This window comes from Anabrus simplex, chromosome 5 (genome assembly GCF_040414725.1).
Source record: "Anabrus simplex isolate iqAnaSimp1 chromosome 5, ASM4041472v1, whole genome shotgun sequence".
Lineage (NCBI taxonomy): Eukaryota > Metazoa > Arthropoda > Insecta > Orthoptera > Tettigoniidae > Anabrus > Anabrus simplex.
This window is the reverse complement of record NC_090269.1, coordinates 421,479,559-421,507,370: the sequence shown is the minus strand read 5'-3', so window position 1 is coordinate 421,507,370 and position 27,812 is coordinate 421,479,559. Positions and strand designations below refer to the sequence as shown.

Genomic DNA, 27,812 nt, shown 5'->3' with positions numbered 1-27,812 from the left:
AAAATTAAAATATAAACAACAGTACTATGACAAATAGTTATGTATGGATCAGAATGCTCAGTGATGACCTCAAGCAAAAGCAAAAGCAAAAGCAAAAGCAAAGCAAAGCAAAGCAAAGCAAAAAGCCAAAGCAAAGCAAAGCAAAGCAAAGAAAAGCAAAAAGCAAAGCAAAGCAAAGCAAAGCAAAGCAAAGCAAAGCAAAGCAAAGCAAAGCAAAGCAAAGCAAGCAAGCAAGCAAGCAAGCAAATGTTCTCTATTATTACCACTTAGTACATTCAAGTTTAACTAGCCCAGAAAATTTTCCTTGTCATCTTTTGTGAAAGAAATGTGATTTTTATTTCCTATTATAGGAAAAATAAGCTGTTCATAATCCTTTCTTTAAATCAATTAAGGGTCCCCCACCACCACAAATACCATTAACTTCCCTCTCTCCTAACGCGCCCTGAACCATTCCCCCTTCCCTCCCTCCCGTCTCCTTCCACACTTAAGTCACCCTTCCCCTTCCCCTTCACATCCCCCTCTCCTCTTTTGCTGTTCTATTCCGCGTGACGCTCACTCTGTCCGTTGCACTCATTCCAGCAGCTTGTTCTACAAAATGCGCAAGGTGAGTACTTGTTATTTTGCCCCCCTCCCCTTGTATTTTCTCTATTAGATCTCTCAAGTTAATTCCAATTTTGTTCTTCAGGTTCATTGGGTTCCAACTGAATTGAGACTACCTTTAAAGAACAGCAATCGTTCATGCTACATAGAACGAGTCCATCTTTCTCAAGTCATCAAGTCTATACTGGGCATACTGGATAATTCCCTCTGCGCCATTGTGGAACTTGCTTTTAGAACCTTCCAGAAACATAAGAACTTACATAAGATTTCACTCGAATATAAGTGTGCAACACAAGTTCAACCGTGAACCTAAGACTTTGTCATCAAGTGATTTTACACGACATTACAATGCTTTTATTCATCTGTTAATTTTAACATATTCTGGTCATATTTATTGTAACCCATGTATGTCATTCCATCACCATCCCATCCCCTTGTTCATCCACATCACTTCATTTTTAGAGTATGTGTTTTGCTTGTAACTTTGGCTTGGCTGATGATGGTCCAAAAAACGGACCGAAACTAGTACTTGTTATTATTATATTGTAATGTTTTGATAAACATTAAATGATTTTAGGTATTGAGAAGGTGGAACAATAAAAAATTTTGTACTCATTTTTAAGTTAAGTCTTAACTCAATACAGAACCCAACCATGAAGCTTATTACTTTAAAAAATGCATGCATGTCGAAAAAACCTATCAGGTGTTTTTATTTGTCTATTCAGTAGTGAGTTTTCTCGCTTAGCACGTTCTCTTTCCTTGCCCACAGCAAAACGTCTTAATGGGGTTTTACTGTATATAAATGATATGAGTAAAGAACTGGATGATACAGATGTTGATTCTCATAGGACTCTCCATAACCTCACAAATAATGCGATTGTAAACTAATAATGATACAAATAACTGGATGTACATCACGTAATAATAATAATAATAATAATAATAATAATAATAATAATAATAATAATAATAATAATAATAATAATAATAATAATAATAATATTTCTTGCGTTCCGGCCTTCTAAGGACCACGTTACAATTTCAATTGTTCCTCCTTAGTTGTTCTTTCCTTTTCTTACAGTATTCTTTCATTGATTCACTGTGTTTCTTTTTCCTCTCTTCAGTCCACTTTGTGCCTGTTTTCTTTTCCTTCCTCCCTTGGAATCCTTCCATTTGTAAGACTTTCTTCCTAAAAATCTTTCTTTCCAATAATTCTTCTTCTCGTATGTTGTTCCTTTCCAGGTCTTTCTTGACTTCTTGAATCCAGGTGGTAGTTGATTTCTTTTCCCAAAGGTACTTGAAGATTCATTTAGTTAGTCTATTGTCATCCATTCTGTAAATGTGTCCAAGAAATAGCAATCTCCTTTTTCTTATTGTTTCTGATATGTTTTCTACGTTCTGGTAAATTTCATTGTTACTTCTTAATTTCCAAAACTCTGCAATTCTTAGAGGACCTAATATTTTCCTTATAATTCTTCTTTCTAATATTTCTAATTTATCAAGCTTTATTATTATTATTATTATTATTATTATTTGAGCTCGATACTTGCATTACTCATGGGTGAGACATATTGTTTTCAAGTTATATCCGTTTATCACACTTGCATCAGTTTTTAAGCTAGAGACTTCTGGTTTTCAAGAAAATGATCACACATTTATCTGCTAACAAAATACCATACACAATAAACAAAAGCTGTGATTTCCTGACTTAAGGTATGGTTTCCTGGAGAGTGTCACGTATGGAAGTATTCGCATGATCATGTCTTTAGAATTCCCTTGATATTCGTTAGCTTACTTGTCTTCACTAAGTTGCTATGTTTAACCATTGTTTCTAAAATGTTAAATTCCTTTGATATCACTTTTAAAGTTGATGGCATTTATTTGGTGCATGGAACATCACTTGGGTTCTGACGGTAGGACCATGAATCCAAGTGTCTGTGCACATTCCCATAGGGATATAGTTCATTTTAAGAATTATTTATTTAAAAAATTTGTGTATTTTAATTGTAGACCAAATTTCCTGCTTCAAAGGAGAGACTTTTATGTTTAATAAATGATATTGAAAGGAACCTGACTGTTTAGCTCAAGAGTGAAAGTGTCACCAGTTTACGCTCCTCTGAAGAGTTGTCCAGCACCTTCCACATCCTGCTGTTCGTATTACCTTTAGTGGTCCTTTTACATGTGTATTTTATTTATCTTTCCGTTGTTGGTTCGTTTGTTACATTTTGCGGCACACTTTCCAACAGAACAATATGACCTTGGACCCATAGCTCTATTGGATAGAGCAACCAATGCAAAATCAGGAAGCTGTGGGTTCGGATTCCACTGGTGACCAGTTAGCCATTTTTGTTCTGTACTTGCATCTCTTCAACACGTACTACATGTAGGTACTGAACTTGACCTAATATGTTGAAACTTTATTTCAAATTTGTTAATGGTTTTGATTTGTTTCTGGATTTCCAGTTTTCCATACTGAAACCCCCCCACCCCCTGCTCCCACGAAAAATAGAGAATCAAGGTTCTACTATACATATTTTCTGCACTCACGTTATAATTTATAAGAACTCAGGAAAAACCCATTCGTTAAAAAGGAGGTGCCCTGCTCCTGCAGTTTATGGAGCAAGAAGTTAACGGTTCATTCCGAGACATTATTTTAATGTGTACAGAGTGTCCGAGAAGTCCCCGTACCCTAGTTTCAAACGTTTCATATTATAGTGGAGTACTTACATACAAAAACTATGAATCCAGGGAATTTGTATGTGCACCATCATGCCTTACACAGAGGTCTATCCATCTCCATGTCCTCATTGACATCTTGTGGAGCATTTCAGGAGTTATGGAACGACAGGCTTCCTCCACACTTTGGCGCAATTCTTTATTAGTCGTGTACTGACGATGAGCTACATGGGACTTGATTATTCCCCATAATGAGTTGTCTGGCGTGGTAAGGTCCGGACTTCGTGGTGGCCATTTTAACGGGGCTGGAGATGTTGGTGAGCCATGGCCAATCCAGCGGCCTTGAAATTGTTCATCAAGGAACTCGCGTACCTGAATAGCAAAATGTGCTGGAGCCCCATCCTGCTGTAACCACACATGACCCATGATTCCCTTGTCTTGAAGCTGAGGTATTAACCAAGATTGTAACATATGCAAATAAGATTTTCCATTGTGACGTTGGTGACGAGTATTAGCTCTCCCCAACCATATTTCGAATACTGCATTTGTGTTTTTTTTTTTAAATTGTGTCATTCAGAATTATTTCAGTCTTGTATTTTACAAGTACTTTCTATGTGGCCTTACCCAATTTATTTGGTACCATCTCGGTCTTTGTCACCATGAAATCATTTTACCTTAATGTTTTCTCTCTGAATCCTTATTATCTTGGTCTGGTACGATTCCGCGCCGTATGTTGTAGTTTCTTATTGAGAGCGAGTCTCTGAATTTCTCTCTCTCCGTGCGGTGGGCCACGCTCATTATCGGTGTGGTCCGCCATGAGTAATCCTTGGAGTACGATGGAGGCAAGACGTGTTTCGTTCCCTCTCCTGGGTCGTTTTCCGATCCACCACATAGATAAAGGATAACAGTGTTTCTACATAAGGACTTGTCCTTAGTGCTGATCTATCAACTTTGGGAACGTCTTCCTTTTCTTATAAATTTGTAACTTCAAGTATATTTCATTTATGTGAGTAACGGATAGTAGTACACTTCTCCAACTCCAACAAAGCAAGCAAGTCTTTTCTTCATTTCTGTCTTGGATCTGCTTCCTGCTACGTGAAGAATTATGAGTGAAATTCTTTCATCTTGAGTATCGTCGTCGGTCTTGGATTTATTATGTCGTCCAGTTTTTTTTTAGGTTACCTTAGGTTTTTCTGAATTGGGTTTCCAAACTGTATCAAGTTATACATGGGATCCGTTTGGTGAAAAGGAAGTGTAATTAATTAAAAACCAATTTATTTGATAATACTAATGAGTAACTATGAAACATCTCTGTGTATAATCTTTAAACTACGTGAGATTTCACTTGGGTACCAGTCTCCTTATTCGTTTTAATTTCTTGTTTACCTCTGTTTCTGCTCATTTAATTTTGACTGTGCTTTGGTTATCTTTCCCTTTCCCTTCGTATTTTGGGCTGGACCTGTGTGTTATTTGGGTTCATGTTTTCGGGGTTGCCAAGGACTCTTGGCGTGTTTGTCACCATGGCAACTGGTCACGGTTGTGATTGTGTTTGTTGTTGTTTGGTGGCGTTCAGCTTCTCTTAATTATGCATGTGTATTTTGGTCCGTTTCATGGGGCTTTTTCATTTGTTTTCCATACCTTATGTAATTTTATGTATTCCCCTTTTATTGATCCTTATATTTTTCTGGCCTTCTGTCGGTTTATGTCTGCTATTTTCTCATCCGCGTGGCATGTACTGGGGGCCGTGTGAAATCTCCGTGGTGATTAGCCTGTGTTTTCGGTGTAATGAAAATATTTATAAGTTAAAGGAATGTTGTGAAAAGAAATATTTATTGAAGACGCAATGCATAAAACATGTTAATATTTCACACGAAGTTGGGTTGGTTTGAAGTTATACAAAATGTATCAGGTAATTTTATTTTTCCGTCCGGACGGCACGTTAAGTTTTTCCTTTCTAAATTTATTTGTAACCCAGTTTGGGTGGTTTTAATTTTGGATGCTTCCCTGATAGTGATGGCTTAATTCGTTTATTCTTTAAAATAAATAAATATGTAAGTTATGTTCATTATGAAAAACTTGTCCTCTTTATTGTAGATTAGAAATTTTACTGCCGTACCAACATTTATTTTGGTTCATGGTCTCTGGGTAACGGACTGTTCAACTAAGGTTGTGGTATGCTTTGTTGGTAATGTATTATTTTGCTACTGTCTTTAATTTTCTTGTCCCTGTTTGACTTCTACTGCTGACAGTCGGTAAGGCGGTAGACCATTCACATACCCATCAAAAAAATACGGTCCGCACAAGTGACGTGATGATATCCCGGCCCATACCATGAGGGGGGTTCCTTTCCAACTGTTGCACATAATGAGGATTTTCCTTAGACCAGAAAACCACATTCCCCCTACGTGAACTGCGATATATTGCACATTCATCAGAAAATAACACTCTTGAGCGAGACACGGCAGTTGGGAATTGTTCCAATAAAGCACAGCAGGCTGCAACTCGTTGCTCCATGTCATTGTCAGATAATTCATTCACATGCATCGGCCTAAATCCTTTCATTTTCAAATCTCTTTTAATGTGGTCATGCATTGTTGACCGCAGTACTTGAAGTTCAGCTGCTATTTTGAGAATCGATTGAGCGACGGCACTAGGGGTACGGGGACTTCTTGGAGACCCTGTATAATTAGAATGGACAATAATGAAAAACAAAATTGCTGATAACTAAGTTCAGAAGGAAGTTGCAGACTACTTTAACAGAATAGAACAATACGGCACAAAAAAGTCGAAAGAATTATCAGTCTTTTCCAATTATCCGCTCCTTTTTCCCCTTCATTATGAAGAAAAATCAATGCTCTACTGTACTGAGAGGATGAGGTTGAGCAAAACATAGGGAAGTTCAGATTTCCCAAAATTAAATACTGTATTTCTACAAATTCAAGACTTTTTTCTCCCCAGAAACCCAAGTGAAAACCTAACAGTAATGAAAACCACTGGCAGCTACCATGGTAATCACGCTGCTTCTTTTCACCCACCCATGCATGCACACAAAAGACTCGTTGACAATCAACGTCCACCTCTTTATTATTCACTGCTAACAGCGGCAACCGGTTATACAGCCCCTCTGTGTAACGTCACTGTATCTCGTGAAATAGTGAAGACAGAATGACATTCTATTAGCCTCTACAAAAACATTTCTCAAATCCGCAGAATGGCATCAAAACATGCAAGCCTTTGAACTCTTCGAAAGGCCATGGCTACTCAATAATAATGTTATTGGCTTTACATCCCACTAACTACTTTTAAGGTTTTCAGACGCTGAGGTGCCAGAATTTTGTCCCACAGGAGTTCTTTTACGTGCCAGTAAATCTACTACACGAGGCTGACGTATTTGAGCACCTTCAAATACCACTGGACTAAGCCAGGATCTAACCTGCGAAGTTCGGGTCAGAAGGCTAACGCCTCAACCGCCTGAGCCACTCAGTCCGGCACAACTACTCTGTGCCAGAGTTATAACACGTGCACTGTTAGTAAAATTAAGTTTTATAGAAGCAGGAATATTTTCATGATGGATCGTCGTATTGCAAAGATACATGGAACAGGTATTGCCAGCAAATTTTCAACAGGTTCTCGTTGATATTATGATGTCAATTTTAAATTATTGGTTATTAATAGAGTTCATGGTTTATAGCATTTAAAAATCAGAGATTTAGCGTTTTGATTTTCAAATTTAGCATTTTGTAGCATTTAAACTTCTCAAATTTAGCGTTTGGTAGCAAATTGGTTAAAAATAGGCATAATTTGCTAAACTGCACACACAACAGTTGGGAGTAAAATCATACTGTTTAATCACACATTGCTCGTCATGCGTTTTGAATTCACTATGGAAAATAAGACAAACATCAACATAAGACTGGAAGAAGTATTAACGAACACACAGGAATGTGCTTATTTTCAAATTTAAAAACACAATTACAAACTGAAAAATACTATTCTGAACGTATTTATTTATCACAGTACAACACACCTACAAGGAAGAGGAATTTCAATGATGATTTAAGTACAACATGCCAATTGTTTAAAGGGTGTCCTCCTTCATTTAAGACCGCATATCAGTTACAATTATGTTGTACTTGCTAAAAGAAACTCTACATCGACACTGTTCGTAGAGGCCCAAATGTACAGAAGTGCTGCCAAGGCAAAGGAAGGCCTGCAAAACATTTTTTTCTTCAAGTTTTTGATTGCAGAGTCGGCACATCAATATAGGCCATCTGTATCCTTACATAAAAATATCCCAATTTGTGACTTTCGGCATGCTGTTTGATCGTCACTTCGCTTCTGCCCATGGCTAACAGACAATAAAATAAATCGCTACCGTACTTTTAAACAGAACTACTAGTCAACACCAATGTCAAGAATAACCGACTAAGATCAAGGGTCAACACACAAAGAGAATGAACGTGGTGCTTGAAAGTGTATTTGCTGTTTGATTGACTGGTCTTTGCAGTGCTCTTTAGCCAGTGAAAGAAATTCCACACATTGAATGATTTAACCCTTTGGCCTGCCATTACTTGTGAAAGGAAATATTCCCATACATACTATTTATGTTTTTGTCACTTTAACATAAATTTGATTAATCACATAGGCTACATAAGAATACACAAAGCAAAGTGAGGTTTTAGCGTGTCTATAGTAACAGTAAACCAATGTTTTTGTTCGTAAGTATTACTGGTTTCAAGGGAAACAGATAAATTAGCAAGAAATGTAGAGGCATGGGTATTGGTTTCATTAGTAACGTGATCCCAGAACTATGGGGTTAGAAATTCATTCCCTAAGTCCATTTCTTCCGAATTATTACCCAACCCCCTCCTCACTATATGGTGAATTTCAAAAACTGGTTTACATGTTACAGAAAGAGGCTTATTGTCAACAAGGTCATAATTCCAAGTATCATTTTACTAGACTTCTTAACGGGCAAGTTGGCCGTGCGGTTAGGAGCGCGCAGCTGTGAGCTCGCATCCGGGAGATAGTGAGTTCGAACACCACTGTCGGCAGCCCTGAAGATGATTCTCCGTGGTTTCCCACTTGCACACCAGGCAAGTGCTGGGACCGTACCGTAATTAAGGCCACGGCAGTTCCTTCCCATTCCTAGGCCTTTCCTGTCCCATCGTCGCCGTAAGACCTATCTGTGTCGGTGCGACGTAAAGCAACTAGCAAAAAAAAAAAAAAAAAAAAAAAAAAAAAAAGAGGCAAACTAGACTTCTCACTCGCTCTTGTCACGTAGTTTCAATTGGCACTATCATCTCGCAACTGAAATCGGAATCACTTTCATCACTGTCATTTGAAGAAGAAGTATTTTCACTCTCCAAAGAATCTTTTCCACTTTCAACACCATTTTCAAGCGAGTTACGAATAAACTCATCCATGCCGCGCTTGGCTGCTGCCATGATTGTTTACAATGAGCGGCAAAATGAGGTGCTTTTTATTTTCCGTATTTCAGCTCAGAGTTACTATTTACACAGAGGAAATAGCTTCAGGTATCATCTGACATCTCTGACATCAATCAGGCTGTAAAACAAAGAGAATAAATCTCTCCGACCAGCTAACTGCGATAATGAACTTATAGATGTTCCGTGCACCAAGACGGAAGTGTCCGTCAAAGCATGTTACCGCTTTACGATCGCAATGGGCGCCGTAATAATTATTTCTTCTGAAATAAATAACAACATTTATATCTTATTTTTAAGAAAAATGCATCGTTTTTAAAAATATATGTGTTTATTTCGTATAAAACTGAGATTTTCGCATCTATTTTGCATAAATTGTATAATTTTGCATTTTGAACTAATTTCGCATTTTATCGCGAATTCGAAATCGCTAAAAACCACCCGTACAGGTCATATAAGATGAAGGCACATACACTGACAAAGTTTCGGCATATTTCGCATTTATCGCAAATGCTAAAAATCACAAACTCTAGTTATTAAACATGTGAAAAGCAGATTAATTGTGCAGATACAAGAAAATATGGCATAGGCCTAACTAAAGCCAATATTTGGTGTTAGCGTTGTGCCCATTGCATTTCGTAGACGTTTACAAAATGGCGCTGAAGGAAGGTATGGCCCACTCAATTTAAAAGAATAAGCCATGAATATATGATACGATGTATAACAGAAGGCCATGCATAACTGAGAATGGACATACTGTATACTGAAGGCGGTGCGGAACAGCGAAAAGTCAGGTAGATGGTTTTAAAGAAAAAAATAGAACAGAAGAGATTGTTTAAAAAATTTATTTGAAAAATTGAATCCAGGAAGTGAAGACGTGACTTGTGATCGTGCAACATATTGAACGAAATAGTAAAATATTTTGGTGAAATTCCTGAAGAAAAGCTATTTTCAATAAAAAAGAAACGGCATAATCAACCTAGAGTGAAACCAGAATTAGCCAAAATATTATAGCTAAGTGAAATAGGATTAAATACGCTGAGCGGAATCCGAAGAGCAAGCCTAATATAACTACAGGAAGGGACCATACGAACTGCACTAGAGAAAAAGGAACGAAGAAAAGGCTAGTTCATTGACACAGTAGCTGGAAGAAGAATAATTCTAAACATTATTAAGCAACTTTTGAAGATTTTTCCACGAGATAGTTGAAATATATATTACATAATTTTGAAGAAATAGCAGTTTATAACGCAAAGGAAGGATAAGAACAGTAACTGAGAGAAATATGAATCTCATACAAAATTTTATTTACGACAATGTTCTTCTTGGGAATATTTATTTTTGTTGCCAGCAGAACCAACGAGATGATGAACTGCTAAACGTGTAAGATGGACCAACCTGGAGAGAGGTATCGCCCAGCCAGATGGCCAGCCCGTGACGAGAGAGGCATCATCCTACCAGATGACCAGCCCATGACCAGAGAGGAATATTGCCCACCAAAATTCGGTTCTGAGCAGGAGAAGGAGTGATGTTCAACCCTAGATCCAGACCGCACAGCTAACCACATGACGGTCAAAGATGAGCAACTGGCACCGGAGTAACGAGAAACAAGCTAAGTCTTTACATTTAGTAGCATAATTATTGATTTATACATATTTCTAGTTCGGCATATGCTTTGGAATTGGTGATACAAACCATCTAATTAAGTGTGCAAGTGATTATATGCAGTGAAGTGTGAGATATTTAAGTCTTTAATGCTATAATAAGGCAGTATAGAACTAGATTCACATTTATTTCGCAAACAGATTACCGCATTTTGGTCAGACAAATCAGTGTAGTAGCTGAGAATATGACTGAAATATCTTGACATAACAGCTGATTGCTAAGAGCTAACATATGTTGTAGTATTTCGATAAATCTCACATTGAAAATATTCATGGATTACGTCATAGATGGACCGCGCGTCAGAAGTGGATGATTATAAGTATGTACTCCGTGTACAGCGATATCGTAGTATTGAAAACTTATTTTGGGGTAAAGCATCGTAACTAAATTGAGAAGAGTTTCCTGTGAAATGATATTGTGACATGTTTATCAAAGCAATGCAGGCGTAATTGCAACGTTTTTGTATTGAGGGTTATGTTAATTAAGGTGTGATATTGAATAGTTGAGATGATGTTTTTGAATTATAAGACGGCGAAATAAGATATATTATATAACATGAAGGATTATATTGTGATTTTACAGTAAATGCAAGGAATATATGTGTTGAAGAGAGTAAAATGTCACATTTAAAAGGTAAGAATATTATGAAATGATGCATATACGTAAGATGAAGTACATCGCGGGAATGACCAAAACCAAGGTATAAATATTGAACAGTGATATTTAATTGAGAGTGAGATCAAATGTTATGTTAAGAATAGTTGTTGTGTTGGAAGCATAAGAGTTCTATGACATATTCTCGAACTGTGTTAATGCCAAATAGAAGACATAATATATATACGCGGTTGTGTAATCCTAAAGCATAAATGTGTGATATTCATCTTTACACTGCATAATTGAATCAAGTAACTTGCACCGTAGGGTAGTGATTGGAATATGAAAATATTAAAGCATATTGAGCCTTAGATATATAAATCAAGAATTATGTGGATATATAGGTAGTTTATTTATTTTAGAACAGTGTGTATTCGAATTTGCATTTTATGAAAGGTTAATATATAGGGAAATGATAGACTAGGAGCCGGATTTAACAGGCATTAGGGATGTAAAGCCTTAGCACGTGAATCGTTACTACTTAGTTAGCTTAGTTAACTTAGTTAGTTAACTTAGTTCAGATTTAATTCATTTTATTCAGATTGTATTTATTTTATCTGTTCAAAATGGTGATATATAGTCGCTCAAGAGATTTTGAGATGTTATTACAATATGAATGGTAATGGAATAATGTGTTTGCAGTAACACTTAGGATGTCCCAAGATTAATTATGGACAATTTCATTTCGGAAATGCTTCAGAATAAGTTAAAGTTACATTTTATTTTTTAACAAGCCACCGCTGACTTGGAATTATTTATTGTATATAATGATGAAGGTAATACAATCATGAATCCAGTTCTCATTTCTTAGGATAATTATCTAATTAAATAAAGTAAGGATCATTATTTTTTATAATTTGTGAGTGTTGATTTGTTTTAGTTTTACTCAGTCCTTTAGCTAGTTTGTAAGATAAGTAGTTAATTTATTTGCGTAGGTATTTGAATGCAATTTATGATGGAATTACAATGTTAATACTCGAAATAGGTGAACTCTTACACACTGCTCCATTTTCGGATGGATTTGTCTCTTCATGAATTCACGTAAAGCGAATTTACATGAAAGATTTACTGATTTTTCACGTGGAATGATATACCCTGAGAATATATGGAGCTGCTGGGAGTTATTTTGCGAACGGTTGCGACAGCGGGTGCAGCGTGAAGACAGCCAGTTGCACCTGGCGCTGAGTAAAAGTAACAGTTTTATAGACAGCAGGAATATTTTCCTGATGGATCATCGTATTGTAGAGAAGCATGGAACAGGTATTTACGGCAAATTTGCAATAGGTTCTCTTTGATATTATTATGACAATTTTAAGTTAAAGATTATTAAACCTGTGGAAATAAAGAATAATCATGCAGCCGCAAAAAATACGCCATAACTTAAGCCAATGTTAGGCAATGGTGTGAAGACAAAGATAGTCTAAAAATGCGTACTGTACAAGAAAGTCATTCATATGATTTTACAAAGCACATTTTAAGCCCGATTTAATTATTTTGAAGGAAAAACTAGGGGTCATCTTGCACTCAAGGCCATTTTGGATTCGGAGAAATACGGTAGTTTCTGATGTTAGAAATCTGAATTCCTTAGGGGGGAAGAGCAGAGAAGACACAGGGGTGGAGTTCTAAACTTTAATGGTGAAAATTGGAGTTAAAAGTGGACAGCTGGATATAAAATCAGGGATTGGAAGTTTGGTGATCATTGAAGTAAAAAACAGTCACGCTGTAGATTGCTAATAGAGTAAACTTGAACAGGAAGCACATGGTATACTTACCGAGCAGTCTGGAAAGCACGGTCAGTCTTGTTGGAGCGAGAGATGAAGTACTTGGTTGTGCTGCTCAGAGTAGCATACAGGCTAATAAGTAACTTGAGCACAGCATCTGTGGTAGGCCCAGGAGGAAGAGCAATGCTGATGACCACAGTGATGATCTTCACACAGTGGCCTAAGAAACGGCAGGTATCACGTTCTTTCCCCTTCAGGAACTCACGTCCTAGCATAACAAACAGTACTGTGTAAACTCTTGGTAGAAGAAAAGAAAAGCACACGTATGTAACAGGACAGATCAGTGAGGGAAGGAGAAACAATGCAAAGATGCGAGGACAAATATGAAAACAAAAATGGACAATAGGAATCTCCACGTCTTCAAACAGATGGGTTCTCTCTTTGTCAGTCCCAGTTCTTCTGAACTGGTACTATTTTACTATAAGACTAATGGCCAAGTGTATGAACTTTGCTTACCGTAATCAGCATTTAAGATTCTTCCTAAATCTTGCTTAAAAGAAACTGCAGAACATCATTCCTGATTATTATTTAAATCCCTGATTATTGTCGGTTAAAGTTAAACAGTCGAGTTCCGAGTGGTTACCAAACATAAATAGTGATTAGCAGTGAAGGTGAAATGGCTGCCAGTTTTGGAGTTGGTTTTGAAGAAGAACTGTTATATCTTGAATATCTGGAACAAAATGGAAAAAACGCGAAGGTATAATAGTGGAGAGAGGTGATCCTTTTGAAGAACTTTGTGGTAAGAAATAAGTGGAAAGATTTCGCTTCTCTAAACAAACAGTTTAATTTCTTCTGGAAATACAGCGAAATAATCTATAATTTCCAACGCAGAGAAATCATCCTGTTTCTGCTATCAACAGACTGCTCACTGCATTAAGGTATTACGCCACTGGTACCTTAACATAATTGTGATACTACTAATATGCACAGAACAAGAAGCAGCTCAGATTATACATGACGTGAGTAATATTATACAGTAGCTCCTGCAATTACGCCACAATATCAGTTTCAAAATCCTAAAAATTGGACAACCTTTTTCTCTTTTGTTCGTCCATGTTTCTAATAAGTACTGTCAGCAAAGAAGAAATGAATATTCCTCCTTCTAAATGAAAGAAACACAAAATCACTGAAGGATGTTCACTATTCTTTGCTAGCAAGTTAAACATCACGCTAGTGTTTAATTCTAGTGCCAGCTAAACATGTTGAAATAAACATTGATTAAGAATGGTGTTCCAAGCTTCCTTCTAACCAATCCTTAAATCTAAATAATGTTTACGTATACACTTGTTAGCTGAATCTTAAAAAGTTTGGTGCACTTGGCCATAAGTTTTGTTTAACTGCTATTACTTGTACACTAACACAGTCACACTGGTTTCTCACTTTACACTCCCCAGTACTACAGACTTAGGCTATGTCCTAGCGTCCAACATGCATGCGCTTCCAGGAGATTCCACGCACTACCTGCTTTACGCGGACAAACACACTATCGCATGTGTCTGTATGGCTTTGGCGCATTCTCTCGTGTGTGTTCCCCAGGTACCAACGCTCACGAGCAGGAAGCAGCTTCCAAACAAGTTTGTCTGCAACTGTATAATCACAAGCTTGTTAGCATTATTTCAACATCAGAGGCTCTTATTCCTGATGTTCCTGTACTATGGGACAGTAGAATTAAAGGTTACCACAACAGGGACATGGTTGATAAGGAGTGGAACACCATTTCTCGCATTCTTGGAATCAGCAATAAGTACAAATTATATTTAATTTCCACACAGTTTACTTATATTGATCCAATGAGGTGTGCATTATATAGTACTCGGTAATATCATTCAACTGATGATTAAACCAAAATGAACATAAGCAAAAGGGTTGGTTGAATAACCCCGACTATATAATTGAATGTTGAAGGTAACATTCTGCAGTATTAAATTTTTTTATTGGGGTCAGCTTTCAGCTTATTATAGAGGTTATAGAACTCCCCTAATTAATACAGAACTTTGAATATATAATGCTTGCTTTGCCCCGTATTCCCACTTTACTTAATTTTCGACGCACTGTTCTCCCTGAGAAACAAAACTTTTGCTTTCTTTTCAGTTGTCATCGTGCTACTAGCCTGGTAGCTACAATGGACATATGGAAGCCGGTAAACAAGTAGTGCATGGAAGAAGAAGAAGAATTTAATTATACAAGTTCCAAGAAAAGATCATAGATTTTTAAACGTGCAAGTTAGGAGATTTAATTCTGGTTTCTGAGTAAACTCAGTGGCCTTTAAAATTTGAGGCAAATGTATTAACTGGCTTCATTTCTTTTAAGAATAAAGGGAACTGTGGCAGATAAAAGATAACTTCCCCAAAAGATGAAAGATTCACCCCCCACCCTCATGAATCACTCTGAAATGCAGGGAAAGACATGATTTAACTGGTCACTTTTCATTACTTGTAACTAACATAAGGTGTATCTAAAACTTACTCTTCTCTATGTCATGTTCTGATGGGTAGCTCTGAGCAGCAAACTCCCCACGAAGCCGGGCCACAATCCACTCCACATCATCCAGTAGTGTCTTCAGAGACGAGCTGAGCTGCTGTAAGCAGATGTTTGCTGTGTTTTCTCCCAAGATGGCATAGTGAGTAACATCGTCAGGAGCACTGTCCTGTAACATTGAGAGGGGGAAAAGAAACATCTTACACTGGGCTATCTGAAGTTTATAGTTAATTAGATACACAAAATAGTCATCGTTTTGTGCAGGGTGTAGGTTGTCATTTTTGATCAGAGAAATAACAGATCATAAGAATTCAATTCAGATTCAGAAACAAAAAATGATAACTTCAGCACATTGGACATTCAGCCACGATGGGATCTACATTGTTTACGTAAGAGAAAATTGGCATGCATGAAGCAGAACTCTTATAAATGGTTCCTATGGCTATTGCCAGACCAGAACGTTTCAGGAAATGTAGGGACTCGAACCAGCTAACCACTGTGTCAAACCATAAAGATTTAATGCCTTAATGACCACGGCCACTCAGGCGGGCAGGTTGTATAGAAGAAACAGTGTATAACAAGACTTATAAAGTGTCATCTTTGTTTTCAGAGGTACCTGTTCATCCCACAACAGCCCCCTTACTTAATGGCAGAATTGCATAAACTTGCTGATACAGTTGTTCACCTCATGTTTTGTCAAGTCATATTTTGAGACAATGCTGCCCAAGTACTTGAAATCTGGAATGCTACACACCTTTGCTTCATTTCCTTCTGCAATGCTACCACCACCACCATCTTTGTCATGCTTATGTTTAGGCTGTAGCACTTAAAATTCATAACTTCTACTTTCTAGTCTCTTTCTATTCCTCATCTGATTTACCTCAAATGCCAACATCACCTATGCATGTGATGGCTTCCAGTTATTTGTTCAAGCGACTACATTATAACATTGTTTATGATAACACATCTAGAAGATGGGACAATGAACTACCCTGTTGTACACCTCTCTTCCTCTTAAACCAGTCCAAAACACCACCACCTACTTGAACATAGACCCTGCTCCCACTGTACGTTTACACTTTGTCTACAAGGTTGTCTTGTAACTGCAGTTCTTCCACACATTTTCAAATTCTTTCCATCTGGACATGTCATAGGTTTTATCAAGGTCCAAAATTAATAAAAATAAAGGCTTCTCTTTTCCTACTTTATGTCCATCAATATCCTAACTCCAAAGATGAGGTCTGTAGTTGCCCTTCCTTGAGTAAATCTATACTGTTCTTCCTCTAGGAATGGGCTGACAATCCTATCTCTGATTCTGCTCTCTAATATTTTATTCTCATATATTTTCAGACTACTAGACAGCAGTGAAATGAAATGGCGTATGGCTTTTAGTGCCGGGAGTGTCAGAGGACAAGTTCGGCTTGCCAGGTGCAGGTCTTTTGATTCGACGCCCATTGGCGACCTGCACGTCGTAATGAGGATGAAATGATAACGAAGATGGCACATACACCCAGCCCCCGTGTCAGCAAAATTAACCAATTATGGTTAAAATTCCCGACCCTGCTGGGAATCGAACCCAGGACCCCTGTGACCAAACGCCAGCACGCTAACCACTTAGCCATGGGGCCGGACACTAGACAGCAGTGAAATACCATAATACTGGTGCATTTACATCTTCTTCCAGTTCTTTGAGATGGTGTTTTCTGGCATTGTGTTGAGTAAACTGTACAGCCACTGGGCTTCTGGAATTCCCACTGCTCACAGAATATCCATACTCAGTTCGTCCATACCTACTGTCTTTCCTTTGCTCATGCTCTTAAGATTCTTAACCTCCAGCCATACAATTGTTGGTTCAAGGTCTGAACTTGGCTCTTCTTTGTCTATTGTTATGAATTCTGTATTTCCGTTCAGCAGCTTGTGGAAATAGGTCTTGAGTTGTTCCCTGATTTCTCTGTAATATCACGCTGAAATTCCTTGTTCCATTCTATTGCCTTTATAGCTTCTTGATCACTTCTTTCCTTCTTCACTACTCTATATAGCCATTTATGTTTCTTCAACTGCCCTTTCCCAATTTGTCTGCAAACTCATTCCATTTTTTCCCCTTTTCTTCACTTACTGTGTTCTTAACTGCAAGTTTCTTAGCTCCTGGAGTCTTAGGATTTCTTGGACAATGCATTTTTGCCCCTGTTTTTGTTTTCTATCTTTCACAGCTGTTCGGACTCTATCGTTCCACTACGGTGTCATGAAACTTATGGTAGCAAAACCAAACGAAATACTATGATGATGTCTGCCATTTTGTTATAAGGCTTTGAGAGGGGCATGTTAGCCTGGATTAGCTGCGAGTGACATCATCGAGATAGGGCCCCCCATCCTCTTGCCACTGCAGCAACCAGCCAGAGGAGGCCAAGCACAGAAGGCCAGCCCCTCTGCTATCACTGCTGTCACTACCCGTTATCTTACTGGAGACCTCGCGGTGGTGTAAGAAGGCACTAGAATGGTAAACCCAGAACTTCCCAATTACAGGTAACTACAGGGGTTTATCCTCATCTGAAGAATTTCAAAGGGCTGACCTCCCTATTTAAAGCAGGCCGGACGAGTTTCAGGGTTAAATTCCATCAACGGTTGTGAAGGTTCAGTTTGGGCTGTTCTGCTAACGATTGAGACAGTTCAGTGAAGCACACAATCATTCGGTGAGCAGTGTTGACTGAGTGTTATTAGTGCCGGGAGTGAACTGACAGAACAGTGCAGCTGTGCTATTATGGACAGTGAACGTAGACTACCATTAGTGAACAAATTGTGTATCATGTACAGACATATAAGACTGTGTTGCAAGCACTCCAACTGCGAACTATGCAGCCACTATAGCTGTACAGTGAATTTGATCGTGAACTGCTCTAGGGTCCAAGTGACAGCTACAGAAGTGTGTATAGGGCAACTGTTCTAGCTTGTGTCGGAGCAAATAACTTGTGTGACTGAACAGTGAGGATAGTGAGGGCACTAACTAGAGTGATTATGTTCCTATGGTATTTTACAATTTGCTTAACGTTGCATCAACACAGACAGGTCTTACGGTGATGAAGTAAGAAAGGGTCTGGAGTGGGAAGGATGCAGCTGTGGCCTTAATTAAGGTATACCCCCAGCATTTGTCTGATGTTTAAAGTGTGCCTGTGTAATTGTATAGCAATCAATAATAGTTAATAAATCTTTGGGTAAATGTTACCGGTTGTGTATTTATTTACCTATTATCTACCTCCATGTTACAGTATTAATGTGACTATCTGCAAGACTAAAAACTTGCTTTCAGTGTTGAATGCGAACAATACACGAGTAAATAATTAGTTAAGAGATGATCCTCTAGTTCAAACATAGCTACAAATTTCGATGATCCAATTGGACGGCGAGAAACTAGAAAATGTAACCACTTTCAATATCTTCGTAGCATTGTAACTGGTGATGCAAAGTCCTCTGCTGAAATAACTAACAGAGTCCAAAAAGGAACACAATTTTATCACCAAGATAGGTCTCTTCTATGGGATAACAAAATACCTTTAAGTAAAAAAAGAACACTTTATCAGGTATATTTTGTGCCAAAGAACGCCACAATTTCACATATCAGGCACTGTACAGAGAAGCAGAATCCGCGAACACTGGTGATGCCGACAGTTAACGAAAAAGCGTGGCTCATAATTACAATTAATTTGTACGCACCAAACAATACTGTCAATAGACATGATACTGTATAGGCTTTTGGGCTTATGCCGTGTCAGGAAAATAGGTGGTCTTAATGTTTCGCAGAGAACTGTGCTCTGCGTCCTCAAAAGTAATCTCGACTGTCTTAAACAATGACACTTTGAATCTGGACGTTATAATAGAAGTGGAAAGGGTACATTCATTTGCCACCAGATGGCCCCCAGGACGTGGCACAACGCTAGCGTTCGAAATGGAAGCTGACCGAACCATCACAATCAAACTAAGTGGTTCACATAACGTGTTTGCATAACGTATGACATTGACAGGTGTATGCTAGACACAAGCCTGGAATGAAACATCTGGCGACGAGGAACGTACAAATTTGGAAAACACTGAGATGAAATAACAATAGTGAAGGGACAGGGAAGGGAACTACCTACGTAAATTCTTAATGGCTGGCAACCAGGTATTACTTAATTATTAGCCAATGTCCCCGTTGAAATTGTTAGAATTTCTACGTATTTCCACAGCTTCCCATATAATCCTGGACCTGTAGTGTCTAGTGTGGGTAAGAGCTTGAGCATCTTGGAACAAGACATCATGACCCGACGACAGAGCACGCTCAGCTTTTGCTGATTTGTCTGGCTGGTTGAGACGAATATTATGTTCATGTTCTTTGATACAGGTACCAATGGACTGGCAAGTTTGGCCGATGTACACCTTAACGCATGTACAAGGAATTTCGTATACCCCAAGATGTAAAAGTGGGGACAATTTATCCTTGGTTTTACTCAGATTGTGAGCAAGATTAGTGGCGGTGCCAAACACTGTTTTTATATTGTTTGCGAAGGGCCTTGGCAATTCGATCTGTGGTGTTGAGGATATAAGGCAAGTACGCAGTTGGCGACAAAATACTGTCAATGCCAATAAAACTGCATTTTTTTTTTTATGCCTAGCCAAAACGGATATTTTTTAAGGAAACCTGTACGATCAACAGTAGAGATAGTAGCAGACTTCAAGCTGCAGAAATGAAGTTCCTGAGACCAATGCTACAGAAAACAAGAAGAGACGAGATCCAAAATGAAGAGATCCATCATACTGTATTTTCGCAAATAATCCCCGCATATTTTAAAAATAAATTGAGGTACGAAATTGGGGTGCGGGTTTTATTTGCGTCAAGGTTGGCAAGTTCTCAATGCTGGATGTACACTTATGCTTTGTGTAACAGCAGATAGAAAAAGAACTGCCCCATATGTCATATTTAAATGGAAAACAATTCAGACTTTTAATAAAACTGCATTTACATTTTTAAAAATATATATTTTACAGAGTAATTTAAATTCAAAATTTCTCTATGTCACAACAGAATGTGTCTTCCGGAATGTGCAGGGGTAGCTTTCCACACTTTCACTTCGGTGTATCGACAGTGTGTTTCATAGTTGCTAAGTTTGAGTGAAAACATAATTCTTTCATATTTAGCGTTTTAAGGAACGCCACAATATCACGTAACAGGCAGTGTGCAGAGAAGCAGATGCCGACAGTTGGTGAAAAAGCGTGGCCCATAATTATAATCAATTCGTACGCACTGAATAATACTGTCAATGCCAATGAAACTGCTTTAAAAAAAAAATAAAAAAAATTTAATGCCTAGCCATGGTTCATGGTGTGGGTTACTGTAGTCACGTCCTAGTTCGTGAACCATGGGCAATGGCTGAGTGGCCTAGTAAGTGGTCCTGAGAGTAGGGATACCAGTTGCTATGGAATGGGAGTGGGCATCTTGGACTTATTCTGAGTCATGACCCTCCTTGTGCTCAGGCGACTAAGACTATACAATTCACCGGTGGTCCATAACCCGTTAGAGGAGAGATCCTCACTTGGACTATGTGCAAGTAGGGTAGCATCCCGCTTCATGAATTTACCAAGCTCAGAACATTTTCAGCAAGCCTCGGACCTATGGGAGTAAGAGTCCCACTCCCATTTGACATGTGAGGGACTCCTTGGAAACAACTTGGGGAAATAAATGGAATTCGATGGGGAGCTATCAATATTAATGGGGCTTAAGGAAGAAAGAAAGTAGAACTGGCCAAGTCAACAAAGGGGATGCATCTGGATGTGCTAGGAGTAAGTGATAGTCGGGTAAGGGGAGATAACGAGGAAGATATAGGAGATTATAAAGTGTACTTGACGGGTGTTAGAAAGGGAAGGGCAGAGTCTGAGGTAGGGCTCTTTATCAGGAATACCACTGCACTTCCAGGGAAAGAAGACAAAGCAGAAAGATGGCAGGAACATATCCAACAGTTGTATCAAGGTGAAGATGTAGATAATTTGATTCTGGAACGAGAAGAGGCTGTTGATGCTGATGAAATGGGGGACCCAATTTTGAGGTCAGAGTTTGACAGAGCTGTGAGCGACCTAAATAGGAACAAGGCACCTGGAATTGATGACATTCCCTCTGAATTACTGACTGCTTTACAAGAAACCAGCATGGCAAGTTAATTCCATTTAGTGTGTAAGATGTATGAGATAGGAGTAGTCCCATCTGATTTTCGTCAGAATGTTGTTGTACCTATTCCCAAGAAAGCCGGTGCTGACAGGTGTGAAAATTACAGCACCATTAGTTTAGTATCTCATGCCTGCAAAATTTTAACATGTATTATTTACAGAAGAATGGAAAAACAAGTTGAAGCTGAGTTGGGAGAAGAACAATTTGGTTTCAGAAGAAACGTAGGAACACGTCAAGCAATCCTGACTTTACGCCTGATCTTAGAGGATCGAATCAAGAAGGACAAGCCCACGTACATGGCATTCATAGATCTAGAAAAGGCATTCGATAATGTTGATTGGACCAAGCTATTTAAGATTCTGAAGGTGATTGGGATCAGGTACCAAGAATGAAGAATTATCTACAATCTGTATAAAAATCAGTCTGCAGTGATGAGAATCGAGGGCTTCGAAGAAGAAGCAGCAATCCAGAAAGGAGTGAGGCAAGGCTGCAGTTGTCCCCCTCCTTTTCAATGTTTACAAAGAACAGGCAGTAAAGGAAATCAAAGAGGAATTTGGAAAGGGAATCACAATCCAAGGAGAGGAAATCAAAACCTTGAGATTTGCCGATGATATTGTTATTTTATCTGAGACTGCAGAAGATCTCGAGAAGCTGCTGAATGACATGGACAAAATCTTGGGTAAGGAGTACAAGATAAAAATGAATAAGTCCAAAACAAAAGTAATGGAGTGCAGTCGAACAAAGGCAGGTGATGCAGGAAATATTAAATTAGGAAATGAAGTCTTAAAGGAAGTAGATGAAATTGTTACTTGGGTAGTAAAATAACTAATGATGGCAGAAGTAAGGAGGACATAAAATGCAGATTGGCACAAGCAAGGAAGAGCTTTCTTAAGAAAAGAAATTTGCTCAATTCAAACACTGATATAGGAATTAGAAATATGTTTTTGAAGAATTTTGTGTGGAGTGTGGCATTGTATGGAAGTGAAACATGGACGATAACTAGCTCAGAAAGAAGGAGAATAGAAGATTTGAAATGTGGTGTTACAGAAGAATGCTGAAGGTTAGATGGATAGATCGAATCACAAATGAAGAGATACTGAACAGAATAAGTGAGAGGAGATCGATTTGGCTACATTTGATGAGAAGAAGATATAGAATGATAGGACACATCTTAAGCCATCTAGGACTTGTTCAGTTGGGTTTTGAACGAAATGTAGGTGGTAAGAACAGTAGGGGTAGACCAAGGTATGAATATGACAAGCAGATTAGAGCAGATGTAGGTTGCAGTAGTTACGTAGAAATGAAAAGGTTAGCACAGGGTAGGGTGGCGTGGAACGCTGCATCAAACCAGTCTAAGGACTGATGACTCAAACAACAACAACCATTGCACGCAATATAGTTTCTGTTAGGCACGTAAATGAGCGAATGATGTGGGTGGATTTCTCAGTTGGAGGAATTAGGACTAGAATTGTCTCCGTTTATTCACCATGTGAGGGTGCAGATGAGGATGAAGTTGACAAGTTTTACGAAGCATTGAGTGACATTGTGGTCAGGGTCAACAGGAAGGACAGAATAGTGCTAATGGGCGATTTCAATGCGAGAGTTGGGAATAGAACCAAAGGATACGAAAGGGTGATTGGTAAATGTGGGGAAGATATGGAAGCTAATGGGAATGGGAAGCGTTTGCTGAACTTCTGTGCTGGTATGTGTTTAGCACTTACGAATACATTCTTCAAGCATAAGGCTATTCACCGTTACACATGGGAGGCTAGGGGTACCAGATCCTTAATAGACTATATCTTAACCGACTTCGAATTCAGGAAATCTGTAAAGAATGTACGAGTTTTCCAGGGATTTTTTGATGATACAGACCACTATCTGATCTGTAGTGAACCAAGTATCTCTAGGCCTACAGCAGAGAAAGTGAAATCTGTCTGCAAAAAATATGGGTAGGAAATCTCCAGGACGATGAAATTAGACAGAAGTACATGGATATGATTAACTTAGTGAGAAGTTTCGAACAGTAAACACTAAACAGGTTCAGGATATAGAAAGTGAATGGGTGGCATACAGGGATGCTGTAGTAGAAACAGCAAGGGAATACGTAGGAACAACTGTGTGTAAAGATGGGAAAAGGCGAACATCTTGGTGGAATGATGAAGTGAGAGCAGCTTGTAAACGTAAATGAAAGGCTTTTCAGAAATGGCTGCAAACAAGGGCCGAGGCAGACAGGGATTTGTACATAGATGTAAGAAACACAACAAAACAAGTAGTTGTTGAATCCAAAAAGAAGTCATGGGAAGATTTTGGTAATAACCTGGGAAGGCTAGGTCAAGCAGCAGGGAAACCTTTCTGGACAGTAATAAAGAATTTTAGGAAGGGAGGAAAAAAGGAAATGAACAGTGTTTTGAGTCATTCAGGTGAACTCATAATAGATCCCAGGGAATCATTGGAGAGGTGGAGGGAATGTATTGAACATCTTCTCAATGTAAAAGGAAATCAATCCTGGTGGTGTTGTGAACAGCCAAGCTCATGGGGAGGAGGAAAATGATGTTGGTGAAATTACGCTTGAGGACGTGGAAAGAATGGTAAATAAACTCCATTGTCATAAAGCAGCAGGAATAGATTAAATTAGATCTGAAATAGTGAAGTATAGTGGGAAGGCAGGGATGAAATGGCTTCATAGAGCAGTGAGTGTTGGTAAGGTACCTTCAGATTGGACAAAACCAGTAATTGCACCTATCTATAAGCAAGGAAACAGGAAGGACTGCAATAACTATCGAGGTGTCTCATTGATTAGTATACCAGGCAAAGTATTCACTGGCTTCTTGGAAGGGGAGGGTGCAATCAGTCGTTGAGAGGAAGTTGGATGAAAACCAGTGTGGTTTCTGACCACAGAGAGGCTGTCAGGATCAGATTTTCAGTATGCACCAGGTAATTGAAAAACGCTATGAGAGGAATAGGCAGTTGAGTTTATGTTTTGTAGATCTAGAGAAAGCATATGGCAGGGTACCAAGGGAAAAGATGTTCGCTATACTGGGGGACTATGGAATTATAGGCAGATTATTAAAATCAATCAAAGGCATTTATGTTGACAATTGGGCTTCAGTGAGAATTGATGGTAGAATGAGTTCTCGGTTCAGGGTACTTACAGGGGTTAAGCAAGGCTGTAATCTTTCACCTTTGCTGTTCGTAGTTTATATGGATCATCTGCTGAAAGGTATAAAATGGCAGGGAGGGATTCAGTTAGGTGGAAATGTAGTAAGCAGTCTGACCTATGCTGATGTTTTGGTCTTAATGGCAGATTGTGCTGAAAGCCTGCAGTCTAATAACTTGGAACTTGAACATAGGTTCAATGAGCCTCTCAAAGACTAAATTGATGTCAGTAGGTAAGAAATTCAACAGAACTGAATGTCAAATTGGTGATACAAAGCTAGGACAGGTTGATAATTTCAAGTATTTAGGTTGTGTGTTCTCCGAGGATAGGGGCTGCCAGGCCGAGGCAGTAAAGGCGGGCTTGGTTCACCCGGAAGGACGTGGGTTCGAATCCCCATCAGGAAGTCGTAAAATTTAAGAAACCAGATTTCCACTTCCGGAGGTGCATATGGTCCTGAGGTTCACTCAGCCTACACCAAAAATGAGTACCAGGTTAATTCCTAGGGGCAAAGGCAGCCACTCTACCCCATCACTTGCTGAGGTTAACAATCGTGGAAGCCTTTACCTTCCACTCCTCCAAGGGCCTTCACGGCCTGTACTGCACCCTTGAAAATTGGTTATTGGTTTGTGTGGAAAGAATATTTTATTACTTGAGTGGAACCATGCATAAAATTGTCGTCCAGGAAGGTGAGTTCAACTCTGCACTATCTGATAGCCAGCAGGAAACAGGTTTTCCCCGTGCCGTGTAAGCGAGTCTGGGTTTTTTTTGTGCCTTGTTGAAGACATCAGAAGGGTGGCACGTGGACAGGAACTCGACCAGATTAAAAGCGATCAATACTTTGAGATTTTGACGTCATGATATTTAACCAATTGAATCGCAAGGTTAGCCCGATCGCAAAATCTCAGCCAATTAAATTTAATTAACAAACACACTTACGTCTTGAAGAAATAAATACCCATGTACTTGGGAAAATCTTTCTCATTCTATTCTGCTCATTCTGCTCATTCTGTTCTGCTAATTTGCTCAGTTGTCTACGGGAATAATTGTATGAGCACATGTGTTATTGGAAACGATGTATCCGACGTGGAATATTACCAGCATTCATTGAGGAAAGACGATAAATTTTCTGCTTCTGAGGAAATTTTGTGACGCCGAAATATCGGAAACGCAGCAGTTCAGATTTCTTTAAATTTATAAATCTGAAGAAAATTTTCTAAAGTAGGTAAAACTGTGCCATCTTGAAGAATCGAGTGTGTGTTGAGTACTTTTTCTAAGACGGATTTTTTAGTTTCAGCTTTCACCAGAAGACGCAAGATTCCTAGCAGTCCTGAAATACTTTGGAAGAATGGAATTTCAGCATTACGACGGAGTTTGTAATTGTCCTAAGTCCTCGCCTGCTGCAGCCATGTATCATTAAAATGTGAGGCATAATTCAGCCCGGGAGAGAATAACATCGGAGATGGAGTTTGGTTAAATATTCACTGATCATCAACCGAGTCCAGAAGCCAAGTCTACTACAGCTAAGATTTTAAATTATACTTTTCTCTATTTTCTGTTGTAATAATTATGTAGACGTAGTCCTTGCTTGAATATTTGAAATCATTTCTAATAGTCTTTGTAGTTAGGAATTTCACTCTTCTTTCACTGGTGTTGGTAGATTTGATGTGTGTGGGAGTGTAATTGGGACCTATAATTTGTTCTATGTGAGTGAGTGCTTCGTGACATGTTCTCAGTGTCCCATGATAAGTTGAGGAAAGTGTTAAAAATATTTGACCCACGCGATAATAGTTATTAATTTAGAAAATAATGGTGGAATAATTTTTTTTGAATTATTTGGGACAGAATATCGACGTGTTCTGTGAATTTAGGATTTTACCTTGATGTTTTGTGGTTTACCATAGATTCGAGATAGAATAGAGTCATCTATGATTTCATTAAACCATAGCCTGCGATGACGCGACCGCGCGCGTATAATAATAATAATAATAATAATAATAATAATAAGTGACATTATTACGGTCTAATAGAATGTTTAAAGGTCATGAGTGTAATTATTACTGTGCTTATAAGTGATTAATGTGTGCTATATTGAGGTAGATGTTGGCCTGGAATATTGGTCGTGGCTTGGATGTCCACAAATTTTGCATTTACTGTTATTGGTATTTTTCGAGACTTGTAAATGGATCTTAAGATAGGATTTATTTGTGTGTCCATTACATGAGTCAGTTAAGGAAGAGAGTGTGTCTTTGAACATAATTTCTTCTTATGCAGCACATGTTGATCAATAATTTGAGATAATAAGAGATTAAAAATAACGCAGTCGTGACTCATAGACCGTATGCGCGAATGTTTATTTATCTGTGACTGTAGGCAGTTCTATGGAATTTTTAGTGACGATTTCTACTGTAAAATTATCCTGGAACATCGTTGTAGAATTTATTTCATTGGAAAAGTGATAATCCTATCACAATCACACGTCAGACGATCGTAATGGTAGCCCTTGTCTGATATGGTCATCGAGAGAAGCTCTCATATTTCAAATAAAATTCAAAAATAAAAATAAAGAGATAGGATTCGTTAAATCTATTTAATAATATCACCGCGGACCAAAGCTTGAATGTGAGATGGATGAATGACTGATTTTACTTGTAATTGTGATTTCCATGGTTATATTTCGTCATGTTATGTGTACGCTAAGCGCGTAAAGTCTCGATTTTTGTTGTTGTTTTGTGGCGAGCATATTTGGCTCAATTATGAATCTTTAAGTGATTTTATGACGGAATAAGATAGATTAGGATCTTTGCTTCGAGGGAAAATACTTAAGCAAGGATCGCGTCAATGAACTAAGCTCACAAAATGTAAAATGTCTAACGCTACAATGCGGGAAATTTAAGTCTTTATTGTGAGTTGTGCACAACACTAGGACAATCGACATAAAAATAAGAGTTAAATGAGTTGGATATTGGAGTTCAAAATATTTTTATGATATAATTTGAAGCTTAAATAATTAAACGAAATAATATTTAATTAACAGAAATGAGTTATTGGATTTTTCGTATGAGGTAGAATTTTGACTCACAGTAAAATGAATCGCAGAGATTTGTTAATTTAAATGATAACTTAAAAGAAAGATATAATTCAGAATTTTGATATTTTGAGAT

The 27,812-nt window shown here is 38.3% G+C and overlaps 1 protein-coding gene across 1 annotated transcript in view; it reads right to left on the bottom strand.

Moving 5' to 3' along the window:
* Positions 1 to 27,812, bottom strand: part of FANCI (Fanconi anemia complementation group I) — a 427,158-nt gene that overhangs the window by 41,828 nt on the left and 357,518 nt on the right. The window contains exons 20-21 of the mRNA XM_067148224.2: positions 15,290 to 15,470; positions 12,815 to 13,031 (exon numbers count right to left, since the gene is read on the bottom strand). Of these exons, the coding sequence (XP_067004325.2) occupies positions 12,815 to 13,031; positions 15,290 to 15,470 (398 nt within the window). The remainder of the gene's footprint in view (positions 1 to 12,814; positions 13,032 to 15,289; positions 15,471 to 27,812) is intronic.